Source organism: Phaethon lepturus, unplaced genomic scaffold (assembly GCF_000687285.1).
Source record: "Phaethon lepturus isolate BGI_N335 unplaced genomic scaffold, ASM68728v1 scaffold2888, whole genome shotgun sequence".
In the NCBI taxonomy this organism is placed as follows: domain Eukaryota; kingdom Metazoa; phylum Chordata; class Aves; order Phaethontiformes; family Phaethontidae; genus Phaethon; species Phaethon lepturus.
This window is the reverse complement of record NW_010556727.1, coordinates 34,381-51,864: the sequence shown is the minus strand read 5'-3', so window position 1 is coordinate 51,864 and position 17,484 is coordinate 34,381. Positions and strand designations below refer to the sequence as shown.

The 17,484-nt window shown below is 41.6% G+C and overlaps 1 protein-coding gene across 1 annotated transcript in view; it reads right to left on the bottom strand.

Moving 5' to 3' along the window:
- Nucleotides 1-6: 6 nt before the first annotated feature.
- The window catches only part of BCL11B (B-cell CLL/lymphoma 11B (zinc finger protein)), a gene marked incomplete at both ends in the record, with an annotated part of 51,752 nt that continues 34,274 nt past the window's right edge, over nucleotides 7-17,484 (bottom strand). The window contains one exon of the mRNA XM_010292537.1: nucleotides 7-1,999. Within this exon, the coding sequence (XP_010290839.1) occupies nucleotides 7-1,999 (1,993 nt within the window). The remainder of the gene's footprint in view (nucleotides 2,000-17,484) is intronic.

Genomic DNA, 17,484 nt, shown 5'->3' with positions numbered 1-17,484 from the left:
GCCTGCTCAATTTTGACGTCATTTGTCAGCAAATGTTCTCCATGCCACTTTTTCATGTGTTTCTCCAGGGTGCTGTAAACACTGAAGGGCATCTGGCAAATGTCGCAGCGGTAGACCTCCTTCCCTATCTGGCCATGCGTTTTCATATGGCGCGTCAGCTTACTGCTCTGGGCACATGCATAGTTGCAGAGCTCGCATTTGTAAGGCCGCTCTCCAGTGTGGCTCCGACGGTGCACCGTCAAATTGCTGCAGTTCTTAAAGACTTTGCCACAGTACTCACATGTATCGCTCCTGCGCCCTTCCTTCGAACTGGGTCGCCCGGGGCCAGGACCGCTGATGTGGGGGGTGCTGCCTCCGCTGGCCGTGCCACTGCGCCCTGAGAGCCCCCCGTCCAGCATGTCCCCCGGCGGGGTGGAGAAACGCAGGCTCCCGTTCTCCGACGAGTGCTCGGAAGAGGTCGCGAAGGGGGATTGTCGGGAGTCTGTGAATCCGAGGAACGGATCCTTCATGAAGTGCCGCGATGCTGCGTACCCTACCAGCCACTGGGAGTAAACGTTTTCGGAAGGTATTATCGTTGCTGGTGGCAGGTCCAAATCTTTCTCTACCTTTATTCTTTTAGAGGAATTGTTTAAACTGGGGCTCGTGATAGGCGTTGGCTTGCGGGGGAACAAGTTTGGGAAGGGTTCACCCGGGCCAAAGTTTCTTCCATTGACCGTCCCTTCCTCAGTGCGGTCCAGCTCTCCTACCACAGAGTCCTCATCGCCTGGATCTCTCTGACAGAGGTCTCGAGGACACAAGTCTCGCTGGTCAGAAGACCTTTTCATGAAGCTACTCCTCTTCTGTTTTTCAGCTAGCATGTCGTTGTATTGCTGGATGGCACCTAGACTTACGTTCTCGATGACTTTTCCCAGGACGAGGGATTTCTCGTCCGGCAGTGACTTGGAGCCGTTTTCTCGGTTACGACTCAGCTCCGAGTCCATACTGAAGCTTGACTCTGGCCGGCTCTCATTTTCAAGCTCCTCTTCCTCCTCCTCCTCCTCTTCCTCCTCTTCATTGTCATGGCCCAGGGAGGGATCGCTCTCGTTCCTGAAATCTGCCTCACTGGATTTCAGTCCCTCTCCAGTGAGCTCACTTGTGCCTGGCTCAGGGGAACTAGTGGTGGATAGTCCATCGTCTGACCTGCCTGTCATGGAGCCAGCTTTATGCATATGCGTTTTCATGTGGCGTTTTAGCTTGCTGGCCTGGGAGCAAGCGTGGTCACAGAGCTGACACTTGTAGGGCTTTTCTCCTGTGTGACTGCGCCGGTGCACGATAAGATTGCTCTGGAACTTGAAGGTTTTTCCACAAAATTCACAGGACTTGCTCTTGGCCTGAGGCTGGGGAGGCGTAGTGCTGCTGGGGGGCATGGGGGGCAGTGGCGGGGTGCTCAAAAAAGGTGATTTAGGACTCGGCTGGAAAGGATTCAACAGGCGATGCATAGGGTTGGTGCGACTGGGTGAGACTGGCGGAGGGGTGGAACTGTTTCCTGCCAGCTCTCGAAGCCTTCTGGAGAAATCCATCGCTGGGGACTCAATTGCCATGGGGTTTAAACGCATAACTCTGTCAAAGGCACTGGGATGCTGGGCAACTAACCCCATTTCTTCGGCACTAAGGCGATGTGGATCCAGATGATGACGAGGCGGTGGGCTGAAGAGCGGAGGCGTGTTTGGGAGCCGACCCTCACCAAAGCCAGGGTGTTCGCGCAAGATGGGTCCTGTCATCCGCAGAAGATTGAAAGGGTTGTTGTCTCCAAGGAAATTCATCAGCGGGGACTGTGCAACAGTCTCCGGTCCCAGAGGAGGAGGGATGGTGATGCGTGGAGTAAGGGAGCTGTTTGAAGGACTTGTTTCCAGGTAGATGCGGAATCCATGTGTGTTCTGGGCATGCTGAAGCAAGAACCAAGCGCTATTAAAAGGCTGCTTGCATGTTGTGCAAATATAGCTTGAAGGCTCATCTTTACCTATAAAAGAAAAACAGAAAGAACACTCAAAAAATAATACAGCGGAGAACATTTAAATACAGTTGGCATGAGCTTTATTTTGCTAACACATTTCCTCCTTGGCATTTCTGAAAGAAGGACTTAATTGCAATGTATTGACTGATATAAATTGTTGAACAGCACATTTACTCACCACACTTATTCACTTAACATGTATGACAAATATCACACATACTCATTAGTACTATATACATTTATATTCTCTAATTTGCAAATAAAACCTTTGCGACGCATAAGGATCCAAATCCTTTCACGTGTTTATTCCACAAAAAGGAATTTGTTTCAAGGGATTTATGACTACAGACAAAACCAAGGAAAATGCAGTGTAGGAGGTTTTACAAGGCACCTGCAAGGAGCTTCAGTGTAATTTTCACTCTTTCATTTTATATTTTTATATACTTCATGCAGCAGTCCCCTGAGACCTTGCTGAATTTAATTTATACATGCTTCAGTCATGCCAGCATTTCCATTTTTAAAATACTGTGTAGGTATTTAGCTGTACAAGTCCTATTCAAGTCAACAGGAGCTTGGAAAACATACCCTTGTATAAACCACTTTGACATTCTTTTTGCCAAAACACCAAGAAGCCACTCAAATGAAACATCCGGTAATCAAAGCCGACAGCACAGTTGCAATTAACAGTAACAAATGTCGGGCCATGCTTGAACTGGATCCCAAGAATTTCTGAGCCTGAGCCTGCCCTCCAATGCAGAAATGCTCACCAGAGCCAAAAACACTGTTCTGTTTGCCTTTCTAGCCTCTTTGAACGACTGCATAAAGGTGGAAAGCATTCCTTTAACCTTGATTCAGCTTTACATAAAGGACAGGTGTGGACAAGTCTGCACTACAGTCATAGTTTTGCTAGCTAGAAAATTCCAGTCCTGGGCACAATATAAACTCTGTGCTATCTTCAAAAAGCACTTTCCCCCCTCGCCCTTTTTTCAATGCCTCTGCAAGACTCTGATAAATTCATAAATATGCGTCAACTTGAAAATCATGATCCAGGATTTGGTTGGGTTTTGTTTTTTGTTTTTTTGTTTTTTTTTTTTTAAATGAGGGTGGAGGTTTCCGGAAAAACAACTACCTATGCTGGAAAATCTAAAATTAATTTCTTGTTTGTCTGTTTGTTTGTTTATGAAAGCACATATTTTGGCTAGCCATGGCCCTGGTGCACCTAAAGGCACTGAACTTCCTGAAAGTTCAAAACCTGAATGAGGTTTTCTGCCTGCCCCATATCTGCATAACAGCCCAAATGAAGCCTGATCCCAGCCCCTCAGCAGGAGCTCCGATCCGAAGCTGAACTACCCAACCCCTTTCTAGACAGGGGGGACTGCGACTCACAAAAGCCTGTTACTTGAGCTTGAAAATGAAAGAGTTTATAAGGTGAACAGAACCGTATTATCAAAATTACCTCTGCAGAGAGGAATGACTCATAGAAGTCAAAGAAAAAAAAAAAAAGGAAAAAAAATTAAACTCGGCCGCACCAGGCAAAGCAGGATTGCTGCTGACAAATTCCCCTCTTCTGGTTGTTTGCAGGAACGGCTGCCGCTAACAAAACCTACAAAACCTTATACAAGAAGGCTAGAAGATTATCTGCCTACCTATCAGCCTGTCAGTCTATCTAATCTTATCATGCAATGAACACCCATAAAAGCGTAAAGAAAAGAGCATCTATCAGATTGAGACTTATTTACAAAGGTAGGTGATAAACGTGGTGCAGCTCCTCATGCTCTTACTGATTTAGCAGGGCTATTGCTGTGGATAGTGGCTTCAGACCCCGATTTCGGAGAAGCCGGCTCTCCACAGCCAAGAAAAAACATACACAGCACGGCGGGCACTTCTGCCTGGCTGACACGGCCCCCGTGCCCCAGCCCTGCACGCTGCGTCGTACGGGACCGACCCATTTGCTTTGATTAATCTCTAACAACCGCTGTTGGAGAAAAACACAAGTTTGGGAACTGAACTCAGCTTGGGAAAAACTGCCCGTAACTGCTATTGACATTAATGAAAGCCACATACAAACACGGGAAGGAACTGATACATTATCCCTTAAAAATCTACTCAGCACTGAGGCAGTTAGGGAGTTTTATGTCAGCTCTGCAGCCAAAGCAACAGTAAATGCTCCCATTATTACTTCAAATATTTAAATTTCTGTTTCTTACAGAAATATGATGAAAATGTCTAGACCTTTAACTTTTCTTGCACGGCAACATGTGTAGTATAAAAAGTGACAGAAATCACTGAAGCAGACTAAAGTATATAACATACCCTGTCAAAAGCTTTTTTTAACAATATGTTTTACCTCAGCTCACCCTAGAATAGATTTTAATAAAGCCCCTTCTGAAGTGCGATCTAATAGCAAATGAAGTGCAGCATCTTACAAGGTCATATATCTTCAAATTAAAGAGTGCTCTGCACCCTTCACCTTCATTTTATCCACTCTAATTAATCGATTTATTACCCACAGCTGTTCGATTCTTTCACTTTTAAGTCACAGCATGCATTCTTTTTTGTTGTGGGGGCTTCTTTCTTTAAAAAATAAAGTGTGTGAGTGTGTGTGTATGTGTGTGTGCATGTGTTCTCCTTGCTTAGCTCAAGAGCTGACAGGAGGAAGAAAGCAACTGTGAATTAGATGATGACGACGACAATAACAGCAACACGTTTACTTCAGCACATACGTAAGGAGAAAAATTCCTGAGCAGGCTGAGGATCAAGGCCAATATAAAGCTGAAATGGCTGATTAAAAAAATTACCCTCAAAATGGCAGCTGGCTGGATGCTTGCTACTACATGTTACATGGAACTGAGATGTTTTGTTTTGTTTTGTTCTCCAAAACTTCATCTCCGTGAAATTCAAGTGAGGAAGCTAAATCCCCCTCCTTTTCAGTTTTCTTTCAAACAGAGCAAATTAGTGCCATTAGAGATCTAAGATTTACAAGTTAGCAGTCATAAAACAGTCTTCTCTTCCTTTTTGTTTTGTTTAGCTTTTGTGCTCCTTAACACTCCTCTTCAGGAGATCTTGACACAATGGCAAAATTGACTGCAGGCTACCTGGCTGCAAATTTCTGACTGCTTCATGAGTGTTCGTGTGTGCATGCCTGTGTGTGTATATATATATATTTTAACTTTCACAACCCTCAAAGACTCTCCCCAGATGCCCCGTTTAAAAAAAAGAAAAAAATAAAATAAAATGTTCATTTCCATATTATCACTTCGTGGTTATCTTGCCTAGAAGTTGCCCTGAGCAGTGTAGATACTCACTTTTAAGAACAGAACAATGTCAAAAAGTCTTTGAAGATCCACTCTGAACATCTTTATATTCAAAAACTTGCTAAATATTTTAAACATGCCCAGAAAAAGCCATGTATTGCTCAAGAATGATCCTTATATTTAATAATGCAGTGCACCTACACTATAAAACTCTTTGTTATAAGGCTACTTTTGATATATGGCTGTCTTAATCCCTTGCCACCTGCACTGAAGTCTATCTAAATACCCACTTTATGACAACTAGCTATATAGGCTTTGCCATATGCAGTCTTTATCACTTTAGCATGTGCTTGACTTTGAGCATGTGAGTAATCAACATCAGTGAAACTTAAGCATAGGCTGAAGTGCTCTGTTGGATAGTGATGAAATTATTCATGTGCTTAGAGTTAAGCACAAGCCAAGACTTCATTAAAATTGTTCAATGAATTGCACATGTATTCAACCCTACAGTCTGTAACTAGGCATGATTTTCATGGCTGATGGCTCAAAATGGCTTAGCTGGTAGATACGGTGTACGTATGGAGATGAGACATCCAGGCCACAAGCCCTGAGCAGTCAGTAGTAGCTTCAAGGTTGCACTAAAGCCAAACAAATAGTGCCACTGGAGTTCAGACATGCGACAAGTTTGTAGGGCTGAATCCTACAGATGCAAATGTGTCTAGGTTCAGAAATTTTGATTTGAAGGCTAGGAAGGACCGTGAAATTAAAGAATGAGAGGACTGAGATAAACCTTAAGGGTTGCCCTTGTCCAATTCCTGACCCAAGGGTTGTCTGTATCTATGCATCTATTCATATCTATGGCAGATGCTCCATTATCCCACTCCAAAGGTCGCCTGGATAGAGAGTCGACAACCTTCCCGAAGTCTGCCTCATTCTTCCTCTCCTTTACTATCATGAAGGTTCCCCAAATGCCTAATCTAAATCTTTCTTCCTGCAATTTAAGATCATAATATTTTCTCCTACCTACAGGTACATGAAAAACATAGGAAACAATTTAGTCTGCACCTCACATACAGGTATCAATCAGCCCAGGATTTGCAGTTGAACCACATTACGTCTTTTAGCACCCCCTTCTCCCCACTTGATTTGGAAATGCCAAATGAGAGAGAATTCACTATGTATCAGAGTATTCTGTGGCAATGGTTGATTATCTTCAGTATTAAAAAACCTGCCTTCTTTCCAATTCAAATTGCTGAGTTCAACTGCCAACCATTAGATCTTGTTATGGTTTTATCTGGTAGATTGAAAATCTCTCTAGTATCTTCTCTCTAAGCAGCTAATTATGAACTATGAACTTATTGAACACTCTTGCCTTTTCTGCGTATTATGACAAAAGAAGGTCTTTTCCAGAAATATTAAAATGTGTTCCCTCCATTACTGCATGACAGATTATGTTCCATTCAAAATGTCAAAGCAATAATGAGCTTTTTTCTCATTCATGAACAGCACAAAACAAAGCTAAATTGAGATCCTGCCTCCCAAATTCTGCCCTTAGAGGGGGCAGTGAGAAAAGACAGGTCGGTTTGCCCAGCCCAGAACAAGAGAAGCCTGGGTCTGTGGACATCCATCCCACTGCACCAGGCAGCCTGAATCCCCTGACTTATCTGTCCTCTGCAGTCTGACTTGCATCACTTAGTGATACGCAGATCTTCCTTGCCCAGTTGGTACGCGACTTCCTATATACCCGGAATGCTGAGCGCCTTTGCCCTGGAGATGAATTTCCCTCAAAATATCCTCAGTTATTCTGGATACCATCAAACAATAATCAGTGTGAGATAAGAACTGTTGAGAATTCATTATTTTCTGCTGGGTTACAGTGACATCCAGTGCCTTACGAATCCTCCCCTCAGCATGCCTGAATAATTCCATTAGCTGTAACAGAGAACGAACTCCCCTCCTTTTTAATCACCCACCCACAACCCCTGCGAGGACTGCGGTGAGGACCTGCAGTCAGGTCCACATAACCACTGCCATTCTCTAGCAATACTTTCCAGATAATGTTTCTGGTTCCCTTTATAAAGTTACAGCAGCAGCAATAAAAATGTTAAGGAATTTTAATGTTGCTTTACTGCACCTTTAGAAGTTCAGGAAAAGTAGAAACTTGCAAGCTTTAAAGAAAGGACACCTTTTATTGTAGCACTCGGGAACAGACATGTATCAGGTTCATACAATCTTTCCAACAATGTTACCCTCTTCTCCACCACTTGATTTTTAATGAGCATTTAAATAATTACTTCTTGTTATTATGATGGTTACTCTAATAATACCAGTAAAGGTAATGTGGATGCTCCATAAAAACCACACCTTTAATTGAATGATTATTAAATTAAAATGCCATAATCGAGAACACTGGTTTAACAAGTCTCCTTATAAGACCAGCTGACATTAAAGAGAAGGGCATTAAGTACTGGAAAGATTTAGTGTTTCATAGTGAAGAAAATATATGGTTATAAGTGGTTTGACAGGTCACCTAGACACGGGCCAAATACTTCCCAGGTGTCTGCAATGTGGATCTGCAGTGTGAACTATATCGGTTCATACTTGGTGCTTGATTGCATATGCAAAAAGATCTCTGATATAGGTATTTCTGCTGAAGAGGTTTTATAAGGCATATTACCACTCTAAATTTTCCAAGTTAGCAAGAACATTTACTTGCATATGTTTATGACTGAATAAACATATGCTGAGCACACCCAGTATCGAGAGGTTTACTCTCCCTGCACTCCCTGGGGTGTTTGGATGTGCTGCTACCTCCATTTCAGAGGGTCTGACAGCCTTAATGAAAAAGAAGTGTGGAGAGTCCAAGCCTGGGTGAGGACCACTACTGCCAGTACAACGCCAGTCACCAGTTTTAAAGACCAAACACAAAGGAACCATTTCTCTTTATACCTCTCTTCATTTTAATATTGTTTTGACAGCAACACGAGCTGAAGATGTAAAAGAAGCCCAACTCCTCTATCCGTCCCCAGAGCTAACACAGTGCATCCATTCCTACACTGCCTTGTCTAAAGAAAGGGCTCAAGAGAGTCTTACAGCACATCTTGCTAAGGATGATGGGGGCTATCACCAACAATTCATACAGTAAGCATCAACTGGCAACTGAAGTTCTTGTTTCATGACTTAGCAAGACACCTGCAGTCTCACAACCTAAGCACCTCCAGTTCTCCACTCAGCGAAGTAGCCGCTCTCTCTTGTAAAGCTCAGTCAACCTGAAGTGCACCTCAGCCAAGAAGAGGAGATGAAACTTGAGGTGCAAGAGCCCAAGCATGAGGGGCCACAGAGCCTGTCATCATCTGGAAATGGGGAATCTCAGGATGAGGTTGATGAAAGAAAAGAATGTGTCAGGGAAACAAAAATGAAATGTTTTTAAGAAGTGGATGGAAAAATAAGGTGTCTGAAGAAAGGAGGAGAAGTAACGGAGAAGTGTTACTTCTCAGTAACAGAATCCCGTTTCGTCCCATGCTAGGCCCTCTTCTCTTTTTCTACCTTGCCTCTTGAATAGCCTATCTCCTCTAGTGCCACCTTCAAACAGAACAAAAATCATGACTTCATGCAGTATTCTTCTCCCACACACTGCCTCTGTGTTTTACAGCTTCTCCCATCCTGTTTCTACCTTGACTAGTGAGACTGCAAGTTCTCTACAGAGATTATGCAAGAAGCTTTATGCCAAGAGAACCTACAAACCCCACAAGACCCTCTCATTCCCAGCACTGATTTTAATTAGTGATGCAAATATTCTCAAGAGCATTTTCTACCTGTTGAAAAAGATCTACAATAGCACTGGTTGACACCAATATTAAAATATATTAATATTACACTACTATTAGTAATGTACTATTAATTCTTTCTATGCTAAAGCCAACTGCCAAACTCCGTCTTTGCTGGATTAAATGCTGCCCCACTTTTGGGAGCCTATTTTATTTTGTGAAGCCATTTGTGCTTTTCGGTGGTATTGCTTTTCTGTTAGGCAGGACTGCAAATTGTCTGTTTATCGTCTGTCAAATTAACTATTGTATCATGTGAGTGGAAAACCAAACAGATTAACTACCAGTCACACAGCTGAGAAGTCAGTCTCTCATGCTAATCCAATCCTTTCAATAATTCCAAGAACAAAGAGCATGAACTTTGAAAGACTTCGAGATATCAACCTGATACCTTAAAATCATACTCTTAACCAAACTGGTTTGAATTGCCCTGCTATGTATTCAAAGTAGCTCAGATGACCACCATTGAAGACTTCAAATTTTTCCAGATAGGCTATACGAGGTTATTGCAAACAAGGATATTAACCAGGCTTATATGAATATACCAAGTTGTGACTTTTTTTTTTTATTAAACCTTCCACAGAAGCATTTTATACATCCTCTCTGGCATTTATATTTACAAAAAAGGAGACTGCAAGCAGACTACAGCCATGCATAACACAAACAGATGCTTCCTGCTTCTTAATGGACACAGGCGACCTTTGGCTGAAGATGCAGCTTGTGTTCAATAGTCCCATTTTCTGTAAGACTTAATCATACCTCAGATCTGTACAGCCAGATTCACATAAATGAGCCAAATGCACAGCTCAGTTTAATTTTTAGTGCATTACAAAATGGTAATACTATATTTTTAGGTATAAAATGTCAATAGTCATTTTAGGCAACTTCCTTCTGGATGTCCAATTTCTCATTCCTTAAAAGAGCTTGTGGCTTACTGGAAGTTAATGTTCAGCCTATAGAAGCACAAGAAGTGCTTTTACTTAGTGCAGAAACAGAAAGAAAAATGCATAGCAAGAATTGGAACTCATGACACAGGGATTTTGACCCCGAAGCACTATTAAAATGGAAGACAAAAAACATGTTTGTCATCTCTGAATGCCGCCTTCTAATTGGTGTTAAATTCTAAAATACAAAGGCAATTTATAAAGCAGAGAAAGGGAGAAGTGTGAAAAGTACAGAGCAAACAGGAAAATCAATATTAAAAAATCAATAGTGAATGAGTTAACTTTTAAATTAGCCCTTTGTGATACAACAGTTTCAGTTGACTCCACCTTTAGCATCTAAACAGCTTTGTGTCTTTCGGTTAGTTTCTCTGAACCTAAGACATCAGCTAGCAGACTGAAAGAATGTTTTACAAACCTGCTTTATAAAATAGTGAAAACTATCAGTGAAAATGGGGAATGTAATACGGGGGGAAATTCACGTCACCCGCTCCTGAGACGAAAAGACCATAGGACTACCCATGGCTGGTGGTGTAATATATAGGATCCCATTTACAGCATTCATGAAAAACCCTCGTACTGCTCAAGGACACTTTTAGGCCTTTTCTTTGCATAAGGTATTCAAATGCATTTGAAATAATGTCAGTCTTTTCTACAACATATGATATATGCCAGCAGCTTCCCTTTAAATCAGTTTCCTGCAAGTAGTTTTGTTTGAAAACTGGCAAGGGCTGGGATTCTTTTTTTCCCACAGACTTTTCTAAGGTGCCATTTTCTCATCTTGCAAGCAAGAATTCTCAGTAATCTGAATAGGAACTTAAGGGAGGATATATAAAGGAAATTGTCCATGTCATATAATGGAAAAATAAAGAGTAAATTAGGAAACAATAAAAAAGCCAAAGGGTGGAAACAAATTTTCCTGTTTTTTTCCCCAGGACTACTTCAGTCTGTCTTCCTACAACTATTTCTTAAGGGTATTAGGTGCCTATTCATAGTTAGTAAATGAAATAGCATTTTTGTTTTAATTCATTGCTTCTTTAACAAATGCTAACTCCCATCTCTGCTTCTTTAAATCCACAAAATCTCCACGTTCAATCCTAAGAAGTATTATAAAGGCTGTAAATCTTGTTTTAATGGAATGTACATTTAGCTATGAGGAGATAATTGACGTTATGGAGGGCCTAGATGCTGAATTATATAGGTTATCTAATACAAAGGGGACTCATTACCGAAGCACTACAAACAAGTAGTAATATATGTATATTGTTCTGAGTGGCGTTATAGCAAAAGTGTTCGGGTCTGCAGGGATTTATAAAACACAAGAAAACAGCAGACATGCACTTGTAAATTTGTCTCATTTGTCTCTGAAGTTAAAGGTTATTCCCTTGATCTGAATTTGTAATAAAAACATGCTAGACTAAGGTTTGTAGAGAATGTTTGAATATGTAAATTGTATATAATGATAGGCAATTATAGGGTAAAAACTGGACCTTATGAATGTTACAGAATTGGATGGAGCATCAAAGTATTTTCCTTCAGATGAAATATTTATCTTTTATGCATGTTATAAGCACTTTTTCAAAGGTATTCAGCAACCTATTTGAGCAGAGAGTTGACAAAAATCAAACCATTACAACCGACTAAGACTGTGGGCTTATGCACAGGAGAAGCCACAGCTTTTTACAAAATATACATAATAAATCTCTTGAACTAATGGTTCCGGAGATGGATCCTCAAGGACAAGTTCCACTGATTTTCACTCACTTAGATGAAAGCTGGTCAGATGTTTCTGGATTTTTTTTAAGAATATGTGGGGGTGGAAGTGTGGGGAGGGAGACTGGGAAGAATAACTAGGTAAGAATGTGAATTTTCTTGGACTGATTCAATGAAGCCCCATTTCCCCGTCAGTTCATTGGCTGCTGTTTTCAGGAAATAATATAAATAAAATGAAAGGATGCTGCATCGAGCTAGAAAGGAGTAAAGCCGGGAGAGGATACTGTAGTTTATGCTCCTGAAGATAAGGTTTTCTCCTTCTCTGCGCACGACAGTCTGTTCAGGTTAACCAACTGCAGTGTTAGAATAACTCCAGCCGACTTGTCACAGAGTACAAAAGTCATCAGCAACTGAATGTTCTTTTCTGCACCGCAATTAAGACGAATCAATACGACGTGCCACAAATGGTATTTTACTCTCAATAAGAACTCGGGCTGAGTTTATTCAGAATATTTTAGCGCTTCCCCAGGGGATTTTGGTCCGACGCAGATGGCAAATAAAGTACTCAGCCTAGGGCTAGAGCACATTATGCTAATTCTAATGTCAGATGTACTTTAATATACAGCTCTATTTAATCACCCCATTATTTCACATTTCCATATGAAAAACCTGCGGCACTTCTGCAGAGCTTTCACTCTGCGACAATGCCAGCTTCCTTCAACCAGCTCACTGCGAAAGAGAAAAGAAGACTGGTCATTCTCGCCAGTCAAAATGTTACAGTTTCAAAGTTTCAGTATTCCTGAATTTAAAGTGGGTCTTCCAGTGCAATTAGCAAATCATTCGGCTAGAATGCTGATATGTACAAAATGCTAAGGAGGTGCGACTGACGAAAAATAAAAATAACAGCCCTCCCTCTCTACCTCATCCGCTCGCGCGCACAGACATAGGCAGACACACATCTCAAATCTGCTTGCAGAATAGTAATAATAAAAATAATGAAAATATTTTCATGGTGCAATTCAACCGATATTCTCAACACTTGTCACCAAAAGACTGCTATTCCCGGCTGCATGGCTTCCGTTACTCAGAAGAACAGACATGGATGGCACAGCTGCCAACCTGCAGATGTCTCAGAATAAAACCTTCCTTTTGTATCAATAATTTTTGCTTGCAACAAACTACACCTCTAATTCCATTTAGAAGCCACACATCTTCAGCCATGGGCCACTACCCAAATTATCTGCAAATTTACCTTGATGCCACATCTCTGGTGACCACAGAACTTGAACCTGTGGACTTGAAGGTAAAATGATTTAAAACTGCGTTGACAAGAACGAAGGCAAAAACTTTGCTGTGGAGCTGTTTTTCAACAGCCGTGTAAGGCTCTCAATGTGCAGACAGGGAAAGCAGAAGCAATCCTTGGAGGACCTCTTCAGCATCCAAGCTTTCCCTTCAGACTAATTCTGTGAAGGACTCTTAATTCAGCATTTGCGTACAGTAACCAGTGAAATGAGTTTCATGGTCTCAACAAAATCTTCCCCCAGTTTGGCACAACTGGGGCTCTGTGACAACTATCAGTGCACGTCAGGGGGACCCAGGTCAGGACTGGGTTATACCGAGCTGCTATTAGTGGAATGTACGAAGCTTAAGTCGATCTTTTTTTTAATCATTGCGTTAAACCTACAACATATTTCACAAAGAAAGATCTATTTAGGAAAAGACCTACTTTTTCCTCCTCCAACCACCCAATCTGCATCCTTTAAAAATTGTTCAGCAATGCATGCAGCAGCCAGCACCTGGGGCCAGATCTCACCTGGTTTCACTGTTACGCATCAACATTTAAAGATACAGAACTGCATGTCTGTGCCTTGACACGGCATATGCCACAACTTCCATGTCCTCATTTGAACACAGCGGAGGATATCCCTCACATTCAAGGCAGAAATGCTTACATTTTCAAGCTTTCTTTTATTTTTATATATACACACATATATACTTATATAAGTGGGTGTAGATGTAGATGTAGATGTAGATGATTTGCCCTCTGTAAGACCGGCTATGAATACAGCACTATGCACAAAGGAGAACAGGGACTGAGTACAGGGCAGAGGTCCATCCTTCCCCAGCTATTCTGACTAGACCTTCAAAAACTCAATCTTATTTTGGGAGAAGAGTATACAACAGTTTCACCCTCGGGAAGTTTTGCCTGAATGCTAAATACAGCACAAGTCAATTTAGTAAATTAGGGCAACTTTAAGATTTGTTTAAAGTAGAGAGTATCTCACCCAGGAAATGAGTAGTTACATTCAAAAGAGGAAGAGGAAATGAATGCTCAATATCCCCATACAATGCCCACCAAAGTCAATAAGATCTCTCCACTGGCTTCAATGGGCTCTGGATGAGGGTCTTCTTCCACACTGGGATTTATTTGTTGGTCTCAAGACACAATCTTCAATGTAGGGATAAATCTGGTTTATGGTGGTGTAATTAAAAGAAGATAACTGCATTCACAGCAGCTATAAGCCTAAAGAACTCAACTGTAAATAGTTGAGAGGAATAAATGAAGACATATCTAGTAAAGTATCTTTTGTATCTTTAGTTAAAAGAAAAACAGTTTAAATAGGAGAAATACATAAACTGAAATTAATGTTTGACAATTCTGTTGCTTTTTCTTATGCTGATATTATATTGGGGTTTGGAAGTAAAAAAGGATAATAATAATTCTCTGTAAATCTATCCTATTTCTTCAGCTCACTTTAGATAAACTGACTGCATTCTTAAATGCCGTTATTAAGAATTCTTTGAAAAAATTCTACCTGAGACTAGCAAAATTTTTTTTTAATAACATATTTATTCTTGGCAATAAACAAGTCTGTGGAATCCCATTCAATTTCCACCATTATGGAAATTTTTTGAATGCCAGAATGTCTGCAGACACATCTTACACTAAAGGGTTTCTGCAGGACTCAAAAGTCCTGTAAAGGAAAATCCCAGTCTGGGTGAACAAAGAAGCAAAATGAGCAGAATCATTAAAAGTCCAAATACCGGGGGGAAGCGGGAAGGAGAGCAAGGGAAGGAGGAAGGTATGAAACACTTCAGATTAAAAATAAAACCTATCAGTTACAGAAGCAGGGATGCTGGGGGTTGCTCTGAATTAAGCAGTTAAATTGCAGTCTATGACTATGAAGTTGCAAAAGACAAATCTCCAGTCATACTTCCTGAAGTGCAGACATAAAAATACAATTTTTGCTCTTTAAATAGGTGGTGGTTTATGCCACTATAAGACTGCATAAAATAATGCCAATGTTGGCTTAAAAGAAGATCCTAAAAACTTCCTATTTTATTTCTATACAATCCAGATTGATCACCTAAGAGGAGCATAATTAAACAACGCTAAGCATCCCAACCCCGTTGAGAATGTGCTGCTGAAAAATATTTTTAGAACAATCACTGTAGTAATTCTTCTAAGTTGTAGAAACACTCCAAATCAGAAAGTCAATTTTTCCTCTATTTGCAGAAGTGTGCTGGTTTTCACTGGAAAGGCGCCTGTGTTTTGTTTGGCTGCTGTTCATATACTGCCTTGGCAGGATTTCCTTGGATTGCTTACAGTGAACATTGCTCTTGCATACAGTAGCACTCCCATTTTAACCGTCCCAGCCACACGTTTTCTAATAACACATGGAGAGCTGCAAAATCCCTATAAGCACAGCTCTTTAAAGCAGCAACAGAAGGGGGTGGGGGCGGAGAACGGGAGGGGGGAGGCTCTGCCCGTTCAAAATCCAGTGCTGCAAACAGAGGATAGTCCTTTTAAAAAACAACCAATGTGAATTGTGTTTCAGGAGCAGCTTTCCAGGAAAAGGAAAAAAACATCTCTGAGAAGAGGGCCTGATTCAGCTGATTCACCGAATCTGCTCTGCGCTGGCTGGGCTCCAAGCATCACTGAAATGGGTCCTAAGTACCGTTTATTTTCTTTTTTTATATATAATTTTTCCTCCCCTTCACAGGGGCGTGCAGAGAACTTCATAATTCCTGGCATTTACCTTGCGTGTTTGAAACCCCGCACCTGAGCCTGTGTTCCTCCTGCACCCAAATTTTCCGCCCCGTCAGAGGGAGGCTGGGGCGCGCGGGGAGCACAGGGCTCCGCTGTGGGAACCAAACGGGCGGGCGAGATGGAAGAGGAGGACATCTCTCTCGCTGCAATAGTCGCAGGAAACAAATGCAGCGTTTCTACCTACGGCCGAGGGAGCGAGAAAGCCAGTAACAAAAACGTTATTCAGCGCCGTGCCCTGTACAAATAGGACCGACTTGTTAGTGGGCAGCTGCGGCTCAGCCCCCTCCACGCCGTTCCAACTCGCTGCCTTTGCCACCCCGCTTCTGGAGACCGACGGCAATTTGCATCTCCATGCATCTCATTTCTCCTTAAGTAAGTTGATTAATTTGGGCGAGGGAAGTTGTCATTCAAAAAAACCAGAAATTTCCACCGGCATTATTTCTGCCTTTCAAAATTCGGCAACCTCCCCCCGGCCGGTGCGGCCCCACTTCACACCTCTCTTTCTGCCTGTCCCTTTCTCCCCCTTCCCGCTCCCTCCCTCTCCCTCTCTCTCTCCCTGTTGTTTACAAAGGTTTCATTATGTTTTCAACTAATCAGAAAGGCCTACTAATACACAATTAACATGTGACTATAAAAAAAATAGCTTCCAGAAGAAGGAAAAGTAATTAAGTAGAGAATGCTTTTCAGTAAGTGCTCGCTTTAACCCATCGTCAGAGAACAGAGTCTAGGTTAGTCCACAATGGATGGAACAGATGCCAAGGGCGAAATGTTAAAAGCAAATAAAAAAGGACGTTATTTTCTTTGGGAATAATAACTATCAACGCCACAAAAACGAACATCAGACTGCAGTTGTTTTTATCTGACCTCTTCCTCTTTTCTCCACTTTTCTAAAGTGCCTTTTCTGTGTGTTTCATTAAAATAAACACAAAAATAAACGTATCGTTTATTGCATCTTTGCTTCCAAGGTGACAGGGAACCAAGTAATCAGCACCACCATCAAAATGGCACAACGCTGTAGGTTATTAATAAGATTGTACTTTAAAATATTTTAGGCCTGAATGTACACAAAAACTAAGCTCCCAGAAAAATTGGTAGGAATTCTGCCCAAGCATTGACAAGGGGTTTTGAACCCTCTGCAAGATTTGCTGGGTTATCACAACATATGGGAACTATAGAAGACAGTTTTAAAGGCTGTAGTGTTTGCAGCACTTCAGTTATTAACTTTGGGTCTATCTGCTGACACTGCCCTCAGCCTGAGAGCTGCCACACAGGTTGGCAGCCTGAGGACACCAGCATATATATAACATACACCTTATATAGGTACCCGTATACTGGGGGGAGAGGGGGGGTAAATTAAAATGTTGTCAAAATACATTCAGCTTTTTTTTTTTTTTAATCCAGGGATTGTCAAAACATGTCCAAATGCTCCCTGTGTTCTTGACGCATTCAGCCAACCGCCACAGCAAAAATGGTTCCCTTTGGAAAAATATATATTCCCCTCGATGTCTGTCCTTGGAGTGGAGTGTTTGGGATATTTTTTATTTCCATTTCCCTCCCTTATTCTAAAACAAACTGACACTTAGTTGTGTATTTTGAAAACCAAATTCTGCAAGGAGCTCAAGGTTTTTAGCAAGACGCTAAACACCATTTTGGTCCCACTGAAATCAAGGGGGAGCTTGGGGTGCTTGGGAGGAACAGGTCCTCCAAA